Source organism: Carlito syrichta, unplaced genomic scaffold (assembly GCF_000164805.1).
Source record: "Carlito syrichta isolate Samal-C Ts95f unplaced genomic scaffold, Tarsius_syrichta-2.0.1 Scaffold308004, whole genome shotgun sequence".
NCBI classification, from domain to species: Eukaryota; Metazoa; Chordata; class Mammalia; order Primates; family Tarsiidae; genus Carlito; species Carlito syrichta.
Window position 1 is genome coordinate 723,038 of NW_007252100.1, and position 16,760 is coordinate 739,797.

A 16,760-nucleotide genomic window follows, 5' to 3' on the forward strand; every position below is an offset into this window, starting at 1 on the left:
GTAGCTTATCACTTTATGAAGGAAGTTGTGTATGATGTAGCACAAGTGTACATTTTGTATTGAGTTTGACCTTAACTTGGGAATTTTATATATTAGGTTTAGGCAAGCATTTCTCCATCCATGGTTATGTTTAAATATAGCATTAGCATTCAGGCCTGAATTAATATATTTAAAAATATGCTAATCAAGAGGAGGAGCTTTATAACAAAAATTTTAGCAAAGGGCTAAGTTAGTTTTAATGCTAACACAACATGATGCTTTATGTTCTTCTCTTAAGTGAAAAGAATCAAGTACAAAATTTTATATATAGTATTTATCAATGATACCTTTAGAATACTTAGGAAAGAAAGTCTGTCCCAAATACTTGGGTAGATGTAACAGAATTTTCTTTTCTGTGTACTTTGCTCTTCTGTGTACTTTTTTATAACGATGGAAACATTCGTTATTAGAGAAAGCCTACAGCAATATCTTTGGTGATCTTTATTTGAAGGCTTTTGTAAATCATTTATATGCAGTCAGAATAGACTTAGCAGATGTGATGTGTGCTGTGTTTGCCCTAGATGGAGTGATTTCTTTATATGATTTATTTAGTTGGGAATGGGAAGGAATAAGTATTTTGTACTGGAGACAAAGGACATCTGTTGATAGGTTTCTGTGTATATAATACCTTGTACATATTATTTACTTGTGAAGAAACTTGCTTTAGAAAAAGGAAAATGTGAATTGAATCATGATTTTTCTGAAGACTGACAATATTCATGCTTAATAGATGATGACAAAGGTTCTTCTGGAAATAGTAGAAAAGTTTTGAAACAAAATTATTTTCCCCATTTCCTTTTAGAAAACCTTATTTTAAATATTGACCTTTAGAAAATACTATTTCTTTCTCTTTGTTTCCTGACTAGGACATGCCTTCCCCTGAGAAACCTTGGACAGCAGGATTTGCTTTAGTATCTGATTGGGACAACTCACAGAGACGCTTCCAGTCATGGGTAAGTGTGTCTCTTTGTTTTGTTTCGGCCATCTCAGGAGCCTCTGCAATATTGTACTTGAAAAAAATGTTACTGGGCAAGCTGGGATGATGTCACTTCTTCAGAGGTGGAAGAATCTGGTTCCACCCAATACTGTGCCCTTGCTTCTGGCAAAACAAGAAGATACTTTTTGACATTTGATTTATTGTAAGAAGTTACATGTGGGGAGGAAATCTGGGTTGTTAGCTCCTTGGCTGATTTAGTTCTCTTTTTTTTTTTTTTGAGTTGGAGTCTCACTCTGTTGCCAAGACTGGAGTGCAGTGGCCGCTCCTGGCCACTGCAGCCTCGACCTGCTGGGCTCCGGCGATCCTTCCACCTCAGCCTTCCCAGTAGCCGGAATTACAGGCATGCGCTACCACGCCCGGCTGATTTTTTGATTTATTGTAGAGATGAGGTCTCTCTGCCCAGGCGGGTCTCGAACCCGCGGGCTCAGGCAATCCACTCACCTTAGCCTCCCAAAGGCGTGGGATTACAGGCTGAGCCACCGAGCCTGATTTAGTTCTCTTATGTGCAATGTTCTATTGGCTAACCATTGGAAAATGATTCTTTAGAAATATGAATGGACAACATTGCAATTGACCATAATTAGCAGAGGTTTTGTTGTGTGAAATTTAATCATTGGGTTAATATTATGTTTAAGCAAAAGAAAAAAAAATCTCTATCAGTGTCTTCGATGGAACAAAGAACTAAGGCTATCCTAGACTTAACCAAATTTGATACAGATTTTATCCTCTCAGTCGTAAGGGGATGGTACATGTAATATGTTCTTTGTCTATTTTGATCCTCTTTGCTTGTGAGCAAGGGAGCTGGATTTTACTGTCTTGTGCTGTTTCCTTTTAGAGGGTGAGGAAGGAATTGAGATTTTACCCTAACTGGGATCCTATGGAAGTTTTGAAGTGCAGATTTTCTGATTATGGAGACTTTGGGATAGAGTGAGCTTTTTCGTTTTGGAAGACAGTGTCAGAGAGATTAAATCACATACTATCCATATTGATTATATTTACCTTAGTATGAAATAGGGCAACTTTTGCATCAGCAATTAAAAAAATTAGACAGTTGGCAAATGTAAATGAAGCTGTTGTTATTGTGAAACTTTTGAGTGCTTTCTACTAAGAATAATATTGCAAGAGTGGTCTTTGATTTTTAGCTTTTCATCGGTGTAGCAGCTGTTGTTATTTCAGCCCCATTCATGAACTTTTGTAAGAATGTTCATTTGATGTGAAGTGCTAGCTCTAGTGAAGATGGTAGGGTTCATGGAAATTAAAAGGGAAATGGCAAGCATTGTAGCTTAAGAATGTCTACTTTGGAAAATTAACTGACTTTCTTCTACTTGGTGACTTTGGGACTCTGCTGGCATGATGGGTACGGATGTGAGTTTTTTTAAGGACTGGTGCCCTGGGTCTTTCATTTTTGAACCTCAGTGTTTGACATGGTGTCTTGTCTACTGCTGTCCCTAAAATAGACCAGAATCCTGTGAGCATGAAGGCAGGGGAAGGAATGGACTCGTTAGGCGACAATAGTGTCTGAACCACATGGTGCTTTTTAAGTTTTTGGGTTTTTTTTTTGAGTTGGAGTCTCACTCTGTCGCCTAGGCTGGAGTGCAGTGGCACACTCACTGCCACCCCAGCGTCAACCCGCTGGGCTCCGGCAATCCTTTCACCTCAGCTTTCCAAGTAGCCGGAACTAGAGGTGCACGCTATCACGCCCGGGTAATTTCTGATTTATTGTAGAGATGCGAGCTCTCCAAGTTGCCTGGGCTGGTCTTGAACCTGTGGGCTCAGGTAATCCACTCGCCTTGGCCTCCCAAAGTGCTAGAGTTACAGGCTGAGCCAATTTTTAAGTTACAGTGGTTATATTTCATTTAAAAGATTTTCATTTTGTTCTTCTTTGTGTCCACTCGTTCTTTTCCATTTCTGCGGAAAACAGTTGTTATGTTCTTTTGTTATTCCTTGATCTCTTTGTGTATCTTTTACATGCTTATTTTAAAGTCTTCTTCAGATTATTTGATAATTTTAAAATTTTGTCTGTAGTGAATTTATGTTGTGATTGTTGATGTGGTTGGTGTTTTCATCATGTTCTGTAGTTTTGCAGGCACATTCTGATGGAAATTTTTTTTCTCTTTGTCCCGTGTCTCCCACTCTATTCTGTAATTTCTCCCCCCTCCTGGTCTAGCAAATCTGTCCTTGTCTCTTCCTGGCCTTGGAGTTTCCAGATCAGAATCAGGTCTGTGTTAGTGGATCTGAGCCCTGGCCCCGTGGTGACGTTGGGGACATCACAGATTCAGTCACTGAGTCAGCTGGCATTAGGTCAGCAATTTCCCATAAACTGTGGCCTCAGCACTATTAGTAGAAGCCTTTTCAGTCTAGTTTCATAATCAAGGAAGTGTACCACCCCCACCCCCATCTCTGGTTTTAAGAACAGAGCCTGGTGACTGACCCTGCTTCGTGGGGGGCGCTGTGATTTATAGTTACCCCACAGGATGGAAACTCCTACTGTTTGCTCTTCCTCAGGACCCAGAGTCCTGTGGCTTCAGCTTGGCTACATGTTCCTTTTAGATTTCTGGTCCACAGAGATGTTTAACATGTTTGGGAACATAACTTTGTCATTTTAGAGATTTGTTTCTATATTTTGTCTGTTATTTCTATGTGTTTCTTGTGAAGAAGGAAGGGGAAACTACAAAGAATGACCGAGGCATCAGGGGTTTCACCACTGGTATTAGAATAAAGTTCAACTCCTACTTCACACATAAGCTTCTTTTTGTTTTGAATTGGAGTCTCATTCTTGTCACCTAGACTGGAGTGCAGTGGCACGCTTATAGCCACCGCAGCCTCGACCTGCTGGGCTCAGGTGATCCTTCTGCCTCAGCCTTCCAAGTAGCTGGAACTACAGGCACACGCCACCATGCCCAGGTGGTAAGGTTCTTTTTAAAGACCCTGACTCAAAAAATAAAAAAAGCCAATCAGTTAAGACATAAAAGATAAAACTAGATCTAAAACATACTAACAACCAATAAAACAAACTTTTTTTTGAAAAAAAAAGCCAGCTTCTGTTTCGTTTCCTGGCACCCAGAGCTTCTCTTTGCCACCAGACAACACTTCACTTGCGGATGAGTCCTGATTTTTCTCCATAGCACCCCGCTGCCTCAGGGTGGGACCCGTGGAGCTGCATCCAAGTCATCTGCTCATCTGCTTACATCTTTCTCTGAGAATCTGTACATTCCTTGAAGACAAAGACTGTTTTATTCCTAATGCCAAACACTGTTCTTGGCACTTAGTAGGTACGAAGCCAATATTGCACAGCTTTGGATATTCCTAAGTAGTTTCCTTAGTGCAAGGTTGCTAGTCCATGCATTATTGTTTTTCGGTGAAGTTTGAGCTGTTCCCATGAGCAGAGAGTGTGGAGTGTTGCACAGGATAAGCTCTCCAGGTCGATGGAGCTGTGTGAGAGAGGTGGGAAGGTCTGACTCCACACAAGTGTTGCTGGGGAGTTGAACATTCTGGAGTGTAGAGACAGGAAGCGAGATTGTCAAACTGGAGAAGACAAAATCTGGGTCCAAGTGTCATTTACATTCTAGGAAGTTTGGACTTGATCCTGTAGGGCTTAAGGAACTGTTAAAGGATTTCAATTAGGGGAGCAATGTAATACGATTTCATCCTGGAAAAGTTACTCTGACAATTAGATGTGTTGTTAGATATAAATTAAAAATATTGGGCACACAGGCAGTATTCCCCTTTTCTAGCTTTGTTCTTCGTTTTCAGTTCTTTTTAAACTTCCTTTGAATCTTGTCTTTTTCTTGCCAATTTGATGGTTTTCTCTAGTAAAAGAAATTGTTCTTGAGTAACTGCTGTAATGGGAAGTTAGGAAGTGTTGCGGTGCCTTGTGCTGCCATTTTTATGAGGTTGTAAGTCTTCCAAAAAATGGGAACTGAGTCTGTCAGAGCTCCTGTTTTGGGGGGGGAAATCAGGTTTGGGTGAGAATGATGGGTTAGCTAACATTGTTTTTTTAGTATTTCTCTAGAGATCAAAAGAGAGATTGGATACTGATTGGTCTGGGAGGATTTATCTGTGCAACATTGCCCAGCCTGCCCCCCCATGTGATGAAACACTGGAGTATGCTCAGAGTTGTGCAGCACATGGGATGAGCTGATGGTGCTGTCTGGGCTTGGAGGCGGCTGGCTCTGATGACCTCAGGCCAGGCTGCCAGGTGTGCCCTGCTGCCCTGGCACACCCTTGGCACAGCAGTTGGGCTGCCCCAGCTGTAAGGCCTGGAGAATCTGTTAGGGGCTTCGTGATATTTTTTAGCATTTATTCAGGCTGATATACTATCAAATTCTGAGGCTGAATATTTGTTTTGTGGGAAATGCGTTATATGTTGCTGGTATGGTGTACATTTCATTGTAAATTGCTAACTTTATCATAATCCACAAAAAGCCTTTTAATTGTTTAGTACTGAAATTGTTCTTGTTTTTCTGTATTTGCGTATTTTGCAATGTTTAACATTTATCAGATATGACTGTTTTGTTTTCTCAGATGGTGCCAAAGATGAAATAGGATTGTTATGCTCAAATTGTGGCTGTAATTTGAAATGGATTTTTTAAAATGGAGATTATAACAACAAGAGAAGTGTGTGTAAAAGCCAGTGTCATTTAAAATGATTATTTTGGTGGAATATGTTCAGACAAGCCAAAAAAGTACCAAAAACCAACTAATAGTGATTAGGATAGTACCTAATTTTCTTTTCCAAAGCTTTAAGTTAAAAAAAAAATCAGTTCATTTGCTCCACTTTATAAATTTAATCTTTTGCAATTTACTTCACTTTCTTCCGGAAAGCGTTGCTCTGTTTTGAATAATATGACCTGTTTCCCAGGAGAGTCTTTCGGGATGTCAGTTCTCTTTTCCTGACTGGGCAAACCCAGGAGTGAGCTATTGCATTGGAGTGTGTGACTCTGCCCTTTGGCCTAAATAATAGACTGAGTTTTTTTGAGGTCACGTCTGGATATGAAACACTTCACATTCACCTAAGAAAAAACAATGGCAGTGCATAATTTGGGATGTTGTGTATTTGTGGTTTTCTGATAGAATAGGAGTAAAGATCTTTCTTCAGTAGTCCAGGGGACTAAGAGTTCACGCTGAAGTAAGAACAATTTGTTTTAACATTTGTTAGACCAGATAATGTTATAAATAATCAACTAGATGACTGAATCTCTCTGTGGTGGTAGTATAAGGATTCTTCTGAGTCTTGTTAAGTAGAAAAATTGTGCTCCCAGTAACAGAAGACCTCCCCTAAGTATTGGCTAAAGCTTCTCTCTAGGATAGTAGCTTCTTTAGATATGTATCCTGTTTTGTGGAATAGCTGTCTACTTCAGCAGTTGGGTGGAAGTGAAAGAAAAGAACATTTAAATTGAGTTTATTTTAAATATTGGCATGTCTGTTATTTAATGGAATCTTGAAAGAAATCCCCTTATAAAGTATAAGTATCTTTTTGTTGTGGTAGAGCTCATTTATGTTTGATAAATTTAGGTTTTGGAATATAAAGCTTTAAATGCCAAGCATTCTTAACATAAATATATAATCTGTGAGTCTTAATTGAGGGAAGAGGAATTTGGAAATGTATGAAGACTTTGTGGTTGTCAGTTACTGGGGGGATAGATGGTCACTTTGGTGGGCAGGGGCCATGTATCAAATACAGTCAGAACTGGCAGCAATCAACTGTAAGAGGTAGGGCGATAAGGAATGCCAGCAAAAACTGCCCCTCAGATAGCCTATGCAGTCTGTTTCTTAGTTTAATGCACTTTATTGTATTAATATTGACTATTTAAAATTGAATATACTGTGCTTTTAGCTAACTAATCTTTGCTTGACCACTTGCTGTAGAAAAGTGAGTAATTCTCAGTTTAATATTGTATGAATTTATTGTAATATTTTTTATCTATGGAGTATTTTCGGTATTTTAAATTCTTTTCAATTCTTTTTGAGAGGTGGCGTACTTTTTTTAATATCTTGTTCCTTTGATTTTTTTTTCAAACTTACAAGAAAAGTTGTAAAAGTAGGACCCTAAATTCCCCATATACGTTTTGCCCAGATTTACCAATTGTTTACATTTTGTCATGACTGTCTCTGTCTCCCTCTCCCTCTCCCCACTTCCTCTCCATCTTCTTCTCCCCTCCATCTCATACACATACATTTCTATCTTTAAAAGAAAGTGATTTGTAATTGAACAGAACAAAACATTTTCTGTGAAAATCTGTTTTCCTTTTATGAAGTCAATTAAGTTTTTGGCATAAATGTAAATTACTATAATAGTAGAAGCTTAATAAAGCTTCTAATTACTTTTGCTAGTTAAATCTTAAAATTTCAAATTATATGTCTACTATTATTATATTATTATTCTTCGAAAGCTACATTGTTTACCTAGTTTTTATAGGCCCGTCATTCACGTTTTCTTTTAGATCTATGATATATTGCATAATATAGATAACTTTGTAAGTAAATCAACTTCAGTTAAAATTCCATTCTGAGAGCAGTCAGTTTTTCAGTGACTGTGTTCTTTAAGTATCCAGAGTCCCAGAGGCCTGGGTTGGAATGCCAGCTTTGCTGCCCATCAGTGTTATGTATGGCATGTGGCTTCTTCAACCTGACCCCACTTCCTTTACTCATTTGTAAATGTGGGACTGGTCTTCATCACCTGGAAGCCTTCTTCTCACTCTAACATGTACCATTGTTCGTGAAAACATTTTCGTTTCCAATTTTGCCTTATAGGAGCATATCTGTTAGATAAGACAAGGTGTGCTTCTATTAGCTACTAGGTATGTTAAATTAAGAACATGTAGTTTTCAGGGTCTGGGACCTACTTGTGATGCTCTGAATTAGAGTTTCAGAAGTACCATTGTTCCAAATGCTCACAAATGTTCTCTGGTTCATTCTGCTCGTTCTCCTGGCAACTAGAGTTCAGAGGGGAATATGCATTTCAAGTTGATACTCTTAAATATTCATATTGTTATGTCTTTCATTAATTTCAGAAAATAGAGTTTGATTTTTGCAGTTACCTTCTTGAATCTATGCTATAGGAACTGATGTATTGGTTGGGAAAAAATCAGTATATCATTTACATTAGCTTCTCTAAAACTGGATTTCTATATGAAAATATCCTGTTTATGACTTTTAATATCTTTCATTAAAATGAAAATTTTATTAAAAGATATAGCAGAAAGCATAGTTTAGCGAGTGATATTTGTTGTATGATCTGTAACAAATAAATTTACACATAAATCTGGTTTTTTTTTTTGAGTTGGAGTCTCACTCTGTCACCCAGGCTGGAGTACAGTGGCATGCTCATTCATGGGTGCTGCAGCCTCAACTTGCTGGGCTCAGATGATCCTTCTGCCTCAACCTTCCAAGTAGCTAGGACCGCAGGTGTACACCACCACTTGCCTGGCTAATTTTTTGATTTATTGTAGAGACGAGGTCTCACCAAGTTGTCCAGGCTGGTCTTGAACCCCTGGGCTCAGGCAGTCCTCTCGCCTCCACCTCCCAAAGTACTGGGATTACAGGTATGAGCCACCACACCTGGCCCTTAGGTTTTGTTTTAAGATTGTCTGGAGAGCTGCATAATATCATTTTTTTGCATTAAACACAAATAGACATTTTCCACTAAGGGAATTTGAGCCTGTCAGTATAGATGATGGATGCCATTGTATAGGTGTCCCCTCATTTCCCAGAGTGTGAAATTGATTTTTTTTCCTTTTTTTGAGATAAAACAAGTGACTGTGAAAATAATTCTTTCTAGCTTCTCTTCAAAGCTGTAGGTGAAAAACGTCAGGCATAGGATGAAAACATCTTCCCAATTCCTTCCCTAACCCCAGTCTCCTACTTTAAGCACTGAACCATTAATTAGTCTTTGTTAAAGACAGAAGTACAGTGTGTGTTTGTGTCAGAATTGTGGCCCAGAAGTTAGGACGCCAGGTGAAAATGAAAACGTCTATGAATTTCTCATGTGCACATTCCTTGCTGGTGGTCACTGTGCAGATGGGTGCTGGTGAAGTGCTGTCCTTCCTCTGAGATCAGAAATGGACTTAAATTTTTTTTTTTTAAATTGGAAAATCTAGTTTATTTAGAAAGGAATTAGAGAGAGAGGAGAGAGGAGATGCACCTCCCCAAGGTACGGTAGGGGTGAAGCCGACCCCTTCTGGCCTGGTGTCAGTACCATGGAAGCACCTTGTTTCCCTCTCACGCAGTTGTAGCATTCAGGTCTTAAACCTTAAACTTTAAAAAGGTTCTAGTCAGACCCTGATAGATACAACTTTTAGATTCAGTTGTGGGGTATTTGGAGTCACAGTGTCTTTTTTGAAAAATAGGTTTCAGCTGTTAGAAGAATGGAATAGAAACGGAATTTGTAAGATGCATTAGTAAAGCTTTTGACACTTTGCAGCAGTGGTCCCCAACCTTCTTGGCATCCGAGATTGGTTTCGTGGAAGACAGTTTTTCCACAGATGGGGGCAAGGAATGGTTTTGGGATGATTCAAGCGCATTACATTTGTTGTGCAGATCAGTGGTGGCATTAGATTCTCATTAGGAGTGCGCAACTTAGATTCATAAGGAGTGCGCGACTTAGATTCCCTGCGTGCACAGTTCACAATAGGGTTTGCGTTCCTATGAGAATCTAGTGCTGATCTGACAGGAGATGAAGCTCAGGAGGTAATGCGAGCAATGGGGAGTGGCTGTAAATACAGATGCAGCTTCCCTCATCTGCCACTCACTTCTTGCTGTGTGACCCAGTTCCTACCAGGCCACAGACCCTGGTATGGGTATAGTCAGCGGCCCAGGGGTTGGGGACCCCTGCTTTACAGTAAAGCTCCATGTTCGATCTCGTTATTTGTTAGCCTTTTTGTGCTGATAGTTGCAAGATAAAGGAGAATATGTTTGCTTGATTATAGCTTAAAAGAGATTTGTAAAAGCTCACTTGTGTGCATTTATTACATTTTTATGTAAATTACAATAGTTGGTATTGTGTTTTCCTTAGGTGATAATTTTAAGTTATTGTCTTTCTGTGGTGTGATTGGTGTCGGTGACACATGAAGTGTTCTAAATTAGAAGAGGAACCAAGTATCATCATTGTTGGAAGAGTATTGCATACTGGTTTACTTGTGACACTTATGGCCCAATAGAGTTTAAATTTAATTTTGGAACCTGCTTAAATTTTTTGTTTTAATTAACATAACAGAAGTTGACATGCTAAGTGATCAATTCAGACCACTGTACTATGACCAGTAAGATGTATTTTATTGGCATGCTATATTATAAAAAATATTGCTTCTGATGGTAGAAGTGACCTGGAAGCTGTATGAAAGAGGGTTGCCTTACTGCTGAGGCGAAATCTTCCTTACTACTATTCGAATCTCTCCTTTTGAGACACTGCAACACAGGCTTGTGTGGTCAGGTTGCCTCACATGGGGGCAATAGAGGCCACTGTGATTTAAAAAAAAAAAAAATCAGCCTTAGTGAGACCTTTTATGGGAATTTTGTACCTAAATGTATCTATAGGTATTATATATCTTTGTATATATGAAACTCTGTGTAGAATAGGAGGAAAAACTCCACCCCTACTTTCTAGGTACGCAAACTGACTTTGTTAAAAGAAATTTGGTTCCCAAATGATTCCTTAGGAGTATCTTCACACTTTAGAAAAAAGCCATTTAAAAATGTTTGATTTGCATTATAAAAATGGAGTTATTACTCTTTTCCCCTAAATTACAATGTAAGAGTTGTTAGATAACAGAAATTTTATTCAAACTGAAAAGATTTGTTTTTCTAGCTCAATGTTGAGCTGCATTCTGATGGTGGACATGTTTAGATCTACAAAATTTTCCTTTTTAAGTTTTTTTCTTTATTAGGTGCCTCTCCTCTCAAAGGTGAAATTCTAACAGCCACCTCTTTACCAATCAGTTCAACTTTATTTTTTCAGTAGGACTGATTCTGTAGTTTTAATTTTTATTCCTGAGAATGTATTTAAAAATATGTATCCCTCATGTTTTGAACCATTTGAGAGCAGGTTGCGTATATCATGCTCCTTTATCCGTTTGTAGGGTGTGCTCTTGCATAATCACAGTAAAGTGATCACTTAGATAAATTAGGCTTATCTAGCATTTGATCCTTATTTTAATATTGGCAGTTCCCCAGTGATGTCCTTCATGGCATTTTGCTCCTCAGTACAGGATCCAGCTGAGTGTTATTTACGCATTGCATTTAGTCGGAAAGGCGCTTTGGTCTCCTCTAACCAGGAATAGTTCCTCAAATTTTCTTTATCCTTCATAATATCCCTGTTTTGAAGACTGCAGATCAGTTCTTTTAGAGAATACCCCTCAGCTGAGGGGTGTCAGAGGGCTCTTCCCATGGATGTGGTGTCGCTGGCATGACTGGTTAGGAGGACGCCTTAGGACAGCAGCCCAGTTCTTTTAGAGCATACCCCTTGGCTGAGGGATGTCAGCGGGCTCCTCCAGCGGGTGTGGTGTGACTGGTGCGGCTGGAGTGGCTGGAGTGACTGCTAGGAGCCTTCCTTGAGGAGGAAGGAAGACTTTGGCATCTCTAGATTTCCTTCTTGTTTAGCTCTGTAGTAGACAAAATTCCTGTTTCTTCTTCAATTATTTCAGGGTTCCAATCTCTTGTAGAAGTACAGGGTTTATTGTTCTCCTTTACCAGTTTCTGTTTTACTTTTCTCACAAAGGCTTGAGAAAAATGACAGTGAAATTTTTTCTAGCATATGGGATGACCTTGAAAGGAGACAAAACTGGGCTTTTATCAAGAGATTACTTTTAGCAGAATTCCTGTTTCGAATGATGTTGACAAAGTCTCAAGATGTGACTGAACAAACACTCTGAAGCTATAAGGCATAGCAGTATTACATTTAATTGTTTTATAACAATAAAACAGCTGCAGCTATTCATATATAGGTTGAGAATGCTTCACCAAAGATTAGCTGTTCTCATAACCTGGGACCTCTTTGTCTTTGTCCTGATACATTTTCTTTAGCCAAAAATAGAATAAATGAACATATCAAGACTGATTCTCATTAGGTTTTAGAGATTTATGGGTCGTATTAGATTTTAATATGAAATGTCAGGATACTTACCATCTATAGTTATGACTGTTAAAAGTTTAATAATTTCAAGGTATAGTGAAAGCTAGAAAATTAACTTGGAATATTGTAAAGATGAGAAATTCAAAGTCGAAGTAAGACAACTTTGGAACACATGATACAAATTAATTTCTTAAAATATTTTAGGAGTCATGATGTTTTAATCTGTGATTTGAAAACAAATTTTGAGGAAGAGAATTGTAATTTTGAATAAATAATAATTATATTTTTATTTTAGTATAAACTGACACTTAATGAGCCCCAGATATGTACTGCTGCTGCGGTGGTCTTTGGTAATACGGCCAAGAACAAGATAGACATGTTCCTTGGCCTCGTCAAGCACAGAGCTAGGGAGGGTTACAGACACTAGACAAGTATACTCCAAAGGGGGAGTCTGCAGGAGCAAGGGACCTTTGTCGGGGGACCGGGAGGATCACGCAAGGAAATCTTATTCCAGCTGAGCCCAGGTAAAGGGAAGAGGGAACAGTGTGTGTGAAGACCTGGCATTGAGATGCTGAGATTCAGACTAGGAAATCAGGGACTGCTCAGGATTGGTAGAAGTAGGTGCGTTGGAGGAGATTAAATGTGCAGATTTAGTTTAGGTGAACCCTCTGCTCTTGGCTCCATTGTATACTTTCATCTAATTTTGTCTGAATGGTTTTAATCTTTCCCAACTCCTTTTTGTTGTTGTTGTTTAAAGTATAACTACAACATTAAAATAAATACATTTTGAACATGGGGGAAGGGGCACTGGTAACTCCAGTACATTAAAGAGGACGTTTTCTTTTTTGTATATTACCTTCTAGTATGGTCTAGATGGTATGTATTTTATATACTGTCAAATTCATGGTGTATATGTGATTTTATATTTGGATTCTAACATTGAGTTATGTTTAAAACAGTTTTATTTCTGTAACTGTTTTCAAAATTAGAGTTCATAATTATCATTTTCCTTAAAGGTAATGAAGCATCATAACTTATTTAATCATTAGTGGTTTCCCTATTTTTTGGTCATTTGAGATGATTCTGTAATATTTTAAAAAAATATTTACAGAATGAATATCACTGATTAATTTACCCTTCTTTCATTAAACTGGAATTAATTCCTTAGGCTGCATTTATAGTATTAAAGTATTTTTGACTGTCTAAAAAAGGTTGCACCCATTTACGGTTCCTCTGGTAATTGTATACAAGGATATGAGTTCCACCATGACTAGCCTGGTAGGCTCAAGTTTATATTATCAAGTCGCTTTCGGTTGCATTATTTGATTTTTGGGCAGGATAACTTTTTAAAAAATTTCGGTAAAATGCACATAACATACCAGTTACCAACTTACACATTAAGTGTATAGTTCAGTAGTGTTAAGTACATTCACATTGTTCTGCAAACTTCAACTCCTCAGCTCTTTTCATTGAGCAGAACTAGTGGAAGTCCTACCTCTCTGCTTCTTCCTCTTCCCAGCCTTTGCCTACTGTGGGTACTTCACATAAGTGGGGTCCTGCAGTACTTGAGATTTTGTAACTGGCTTATTTCACTCAGCATCATGTCCTCAAGGTCCATCCATGTTGTAGCACGTGCTAGAATCTCCTTCCTTTTTAAGGTTGGACAACTTTCCCCTGCATGTGAATAGACCACATTTTATTTATCTGTTCGTCTGTCGATGGGCACTGGTTTTGCTTCCACCTTGTACCTATCGTGAATTATGCTGCGGGGAAAATGGGTATAAAAATATGTCTTCAGAACCTGCTTTCAGGTTTTTTGGGTCTACACCCAGAAGTGGAATTGCTGGATCATATGGCAACTCTATTTTTAGTTTTGTGAGGAGCTGCCGTACTGTCATCCATAGCGGCTGCACCAGTTTACATTGCATCAGCATTCCCTTTTCTCCTCATCCTCCCCAATCCTTGTTACTGTTATTATTATTTTAAATTTTGATATCATTCTAGTATGGTGGTATCTCCTGGTCTGAAGATCATCTTTTTTCTTCTGCTCACTGTTTACATTTTCTCTTGCATCCTATCCTTCTCAGAGAGTCTTTTCTTCCACAATGATATTGAAAAGTTCTGCGGAGACACTGGCGGTGGTCTTCCTTTCCTGCTGTACTGTACTTCCGGAGTTATGGTGATCAAGCTTTCACATTGGGGAATCTCTGCAGAGATCTCCATGAATGTTAGAGGGACGTCTGGGTTAGATACACAAGCATTTTGTGAATTCTGTGGAAAGCTTTGTCTTCATAGTTGCATGTTTTATATGTATGTGCACATGTGAACATTTGATCTGAAATGTGATGTTGTAATGAATTATAATTTATTCCAAGATTAAGCATAGACCTAAATGTTTTTTAAAACGTGTCTTTTATGGTCATGAATTTTTAAAAATGAATAATGATATTTGGTAGCTGTGTTGGAATCTAGAGTGGGTCCAGATTTCCTGAATGTGCTATTTTCTTGAATTCTTGATTTTGAAAATGAAGTCATATTTAAATTTCCTTATTATGATTAGACAGTCTCTTTCTTTCTGTATTTGTGTGTTCATTTGCATGTGGCTTTGGAATATCAAAGAAGAGGTCAGTTCTACACAAAGGGAGGCTTCCTTTAAAAATCCCAAATCTGAGATCAAAGTGGTGGGACTCGCTTCGCGGCCGTGGAGTCGTGAAGCTCTCGAGGAGGACTCCTCCCGATCCGGGTCGGCGCTCGCCCGAGCTCTCCGCGTCCCGGCCCCGGCCCCGCGCCGCCCGCCCACCCGCCGTGGAGAAGACGGAGCTGACCCAGAAGGCCAAGCTGGCCGAGCAGGCCGAGCGCTACGACGACATGGCCGCTTGCATGAAGGCCTGACCGAGCAGTGCGCCGAGCGGTCCAACAAGGAGCGCAACCTACAGGCACGTGGTCGGGGCCGCAGGTCCGCCTGGAGGGTCATCTCGAGCATCGAGCAGAAAACCGACACCTCTGACAAGAAGTTGCAGCCGATTAAGGACTATCAGGAGAAAGTGGAGTCGGAGCTGAGATCCATCTGCACCACGTCCTGGAATTGTTGGATGAGTATTTAATAGCCAATGCAACTAGTCCAGAGAGTAAGGTCTTCTATCTGAAAATGAAGGGAGCTTGCTTTCGTCTTTCGGTACCCTGCTGAAGTTGCATGTGGTGATGACCGAAAACAAGCGATAGCTGCTTCCCAAGGAGCTAGCCAAGCGGCCTTTGACACAAGCAAGAAAGAGATGCAGCCTACACATCCAGTCCGCCTTGGGCTGGCTCTTAACTTGTCGGTAGTTTACTATGAGACCCTTAAAAATCCAGAGCTTGCCTGCACACTGGCTAAAACGGCTTTTGAGGAGGCCATTGCAGAACTTGATACAAAGGCAGCGCCCTCACCATGCAGCTGCTTAGAGACAACCTAACACTATGGACATCAGACTGTGCGGCGAAGAATGGGATGCAGCAGAAGGGGCCGAGAACTAAGTGCATACAGGGTGTCGTCCTTCTTCCCGTCAATAAACCTTTTTACACATCTCCATTCCTTATTCCACTTGGATTTCCTGTAGCAAAGAACCCACTCATGTGTATGGAATCAACTGTGTATCGTCTTTTCACACTGCATCTTTGGGAAAAGTCCATTCCTTGATTTGTGTTTGTCTTGGCCTTCCTGGTGTGCAGTCACTGCTGTAGAAAAGTATTAATAACTTCGTTTCATATAAACATAAGTAACTTCCAAACACTTATGTAGAGGACTAAGAATGTATCTGGTATTAAGTAATCTGAACCAGTTCTGCAAGTGACTGTGTTTTGTATTATTGTGAAGATATGAAAATGTAGTTAATTACAATTTAAAGAGTGTTCTACATAACTTCTTAATTTCTACATTCCCTCCCTTATTCTTCAGGGGTTTCCTTTCAGTAAGCAACTTTTCCATGCTCTTAATGTATTCCTTTTTAGTAGGAATCCAGAAGTATTAGATTGAATGGAAAAGCACTTGACATTTCTGGGCTGGGGGTCACAAATTGAAATGCCTCTGATATCATGTATTCTGGAGGTAGTGTATATCTGTGACAACAGGGAGTTTCCTTATTCACTCTTCATTTGCTGCTGTTTTAAGTTGACAACTTCCCTTCCCAAATAAAAATTCACTTACACCTCCTGCCTTTGTAGTTCTGGTATTCACTGTACTATGTACTAGAAGTAGCATGTTGCTGCCAGAATACAAGCATTGCTTTTGGCAAATTAAAATGCATGTCATTTCCTCATACACTAGAAAGGGGAAATAGAGTACACAAGTCCAAGTCTAAAACTTTAGTACTTTGCCATGCAGATTTGTGCACATGTGAGAGGGTGTCCAGTTTGTCTAGTGATTGTTATTTAGAAAGTTGGACCACTATTGTGTGTTGCTAATCATTGATTGTAGTCCCAAAAAAGCCTTGTGAAAATGTTATGCCCGATGTAACAGCAGAGCAACATACAATAAAATTACATTTTATAAACCAAAAGTAAAAAAAAAAAAAAAAAAAAAATCTGAAATCTATGATGTAAGAACTCAAGTATATAAAAAGAAATATACAATTTGGAAATTAGAATGTGTTCGATTATAGTGTACCATGTATGGGTTTT

At 39.2% G+C, this 16,760-nt stretch overlaps 1 protein-coding gene and 1 pseudogene across 2 annotated transcripts in view; both read left to right on the top strand.

The window, feature by feature from the left end:
- Positions 1–896: 896 nt before the first annotated feature.
- Positions 897–16,760, top strand: part of USP6NL (USP6 N-terminal like) — a 143,770-nt gene continuing 127,906 nt past the window's right edge. Inside the window, exon 1 of the mRNA XM_021715902.1 lies at positions 897–992. Within this exon, the coding sequence (XP_021571577.1) occupies positions 989–992 (4 nt within the window). The 5' untranslated portion in view covers positions 897–988. The remainder of the gene's footprint in view (positions 993–16,760) is intronic.
- On the top strand, positions 14,210–16,639 carry LOC103267164 (annotated as a pseudogene). Its single transcript, XR_002482350.1, has 2 exons — positions 14,210–14,261; positions 14,665–16,639. The product of XR_002482350.1 is annotated as a 14-3-3 protein theta pseudogene (transcript).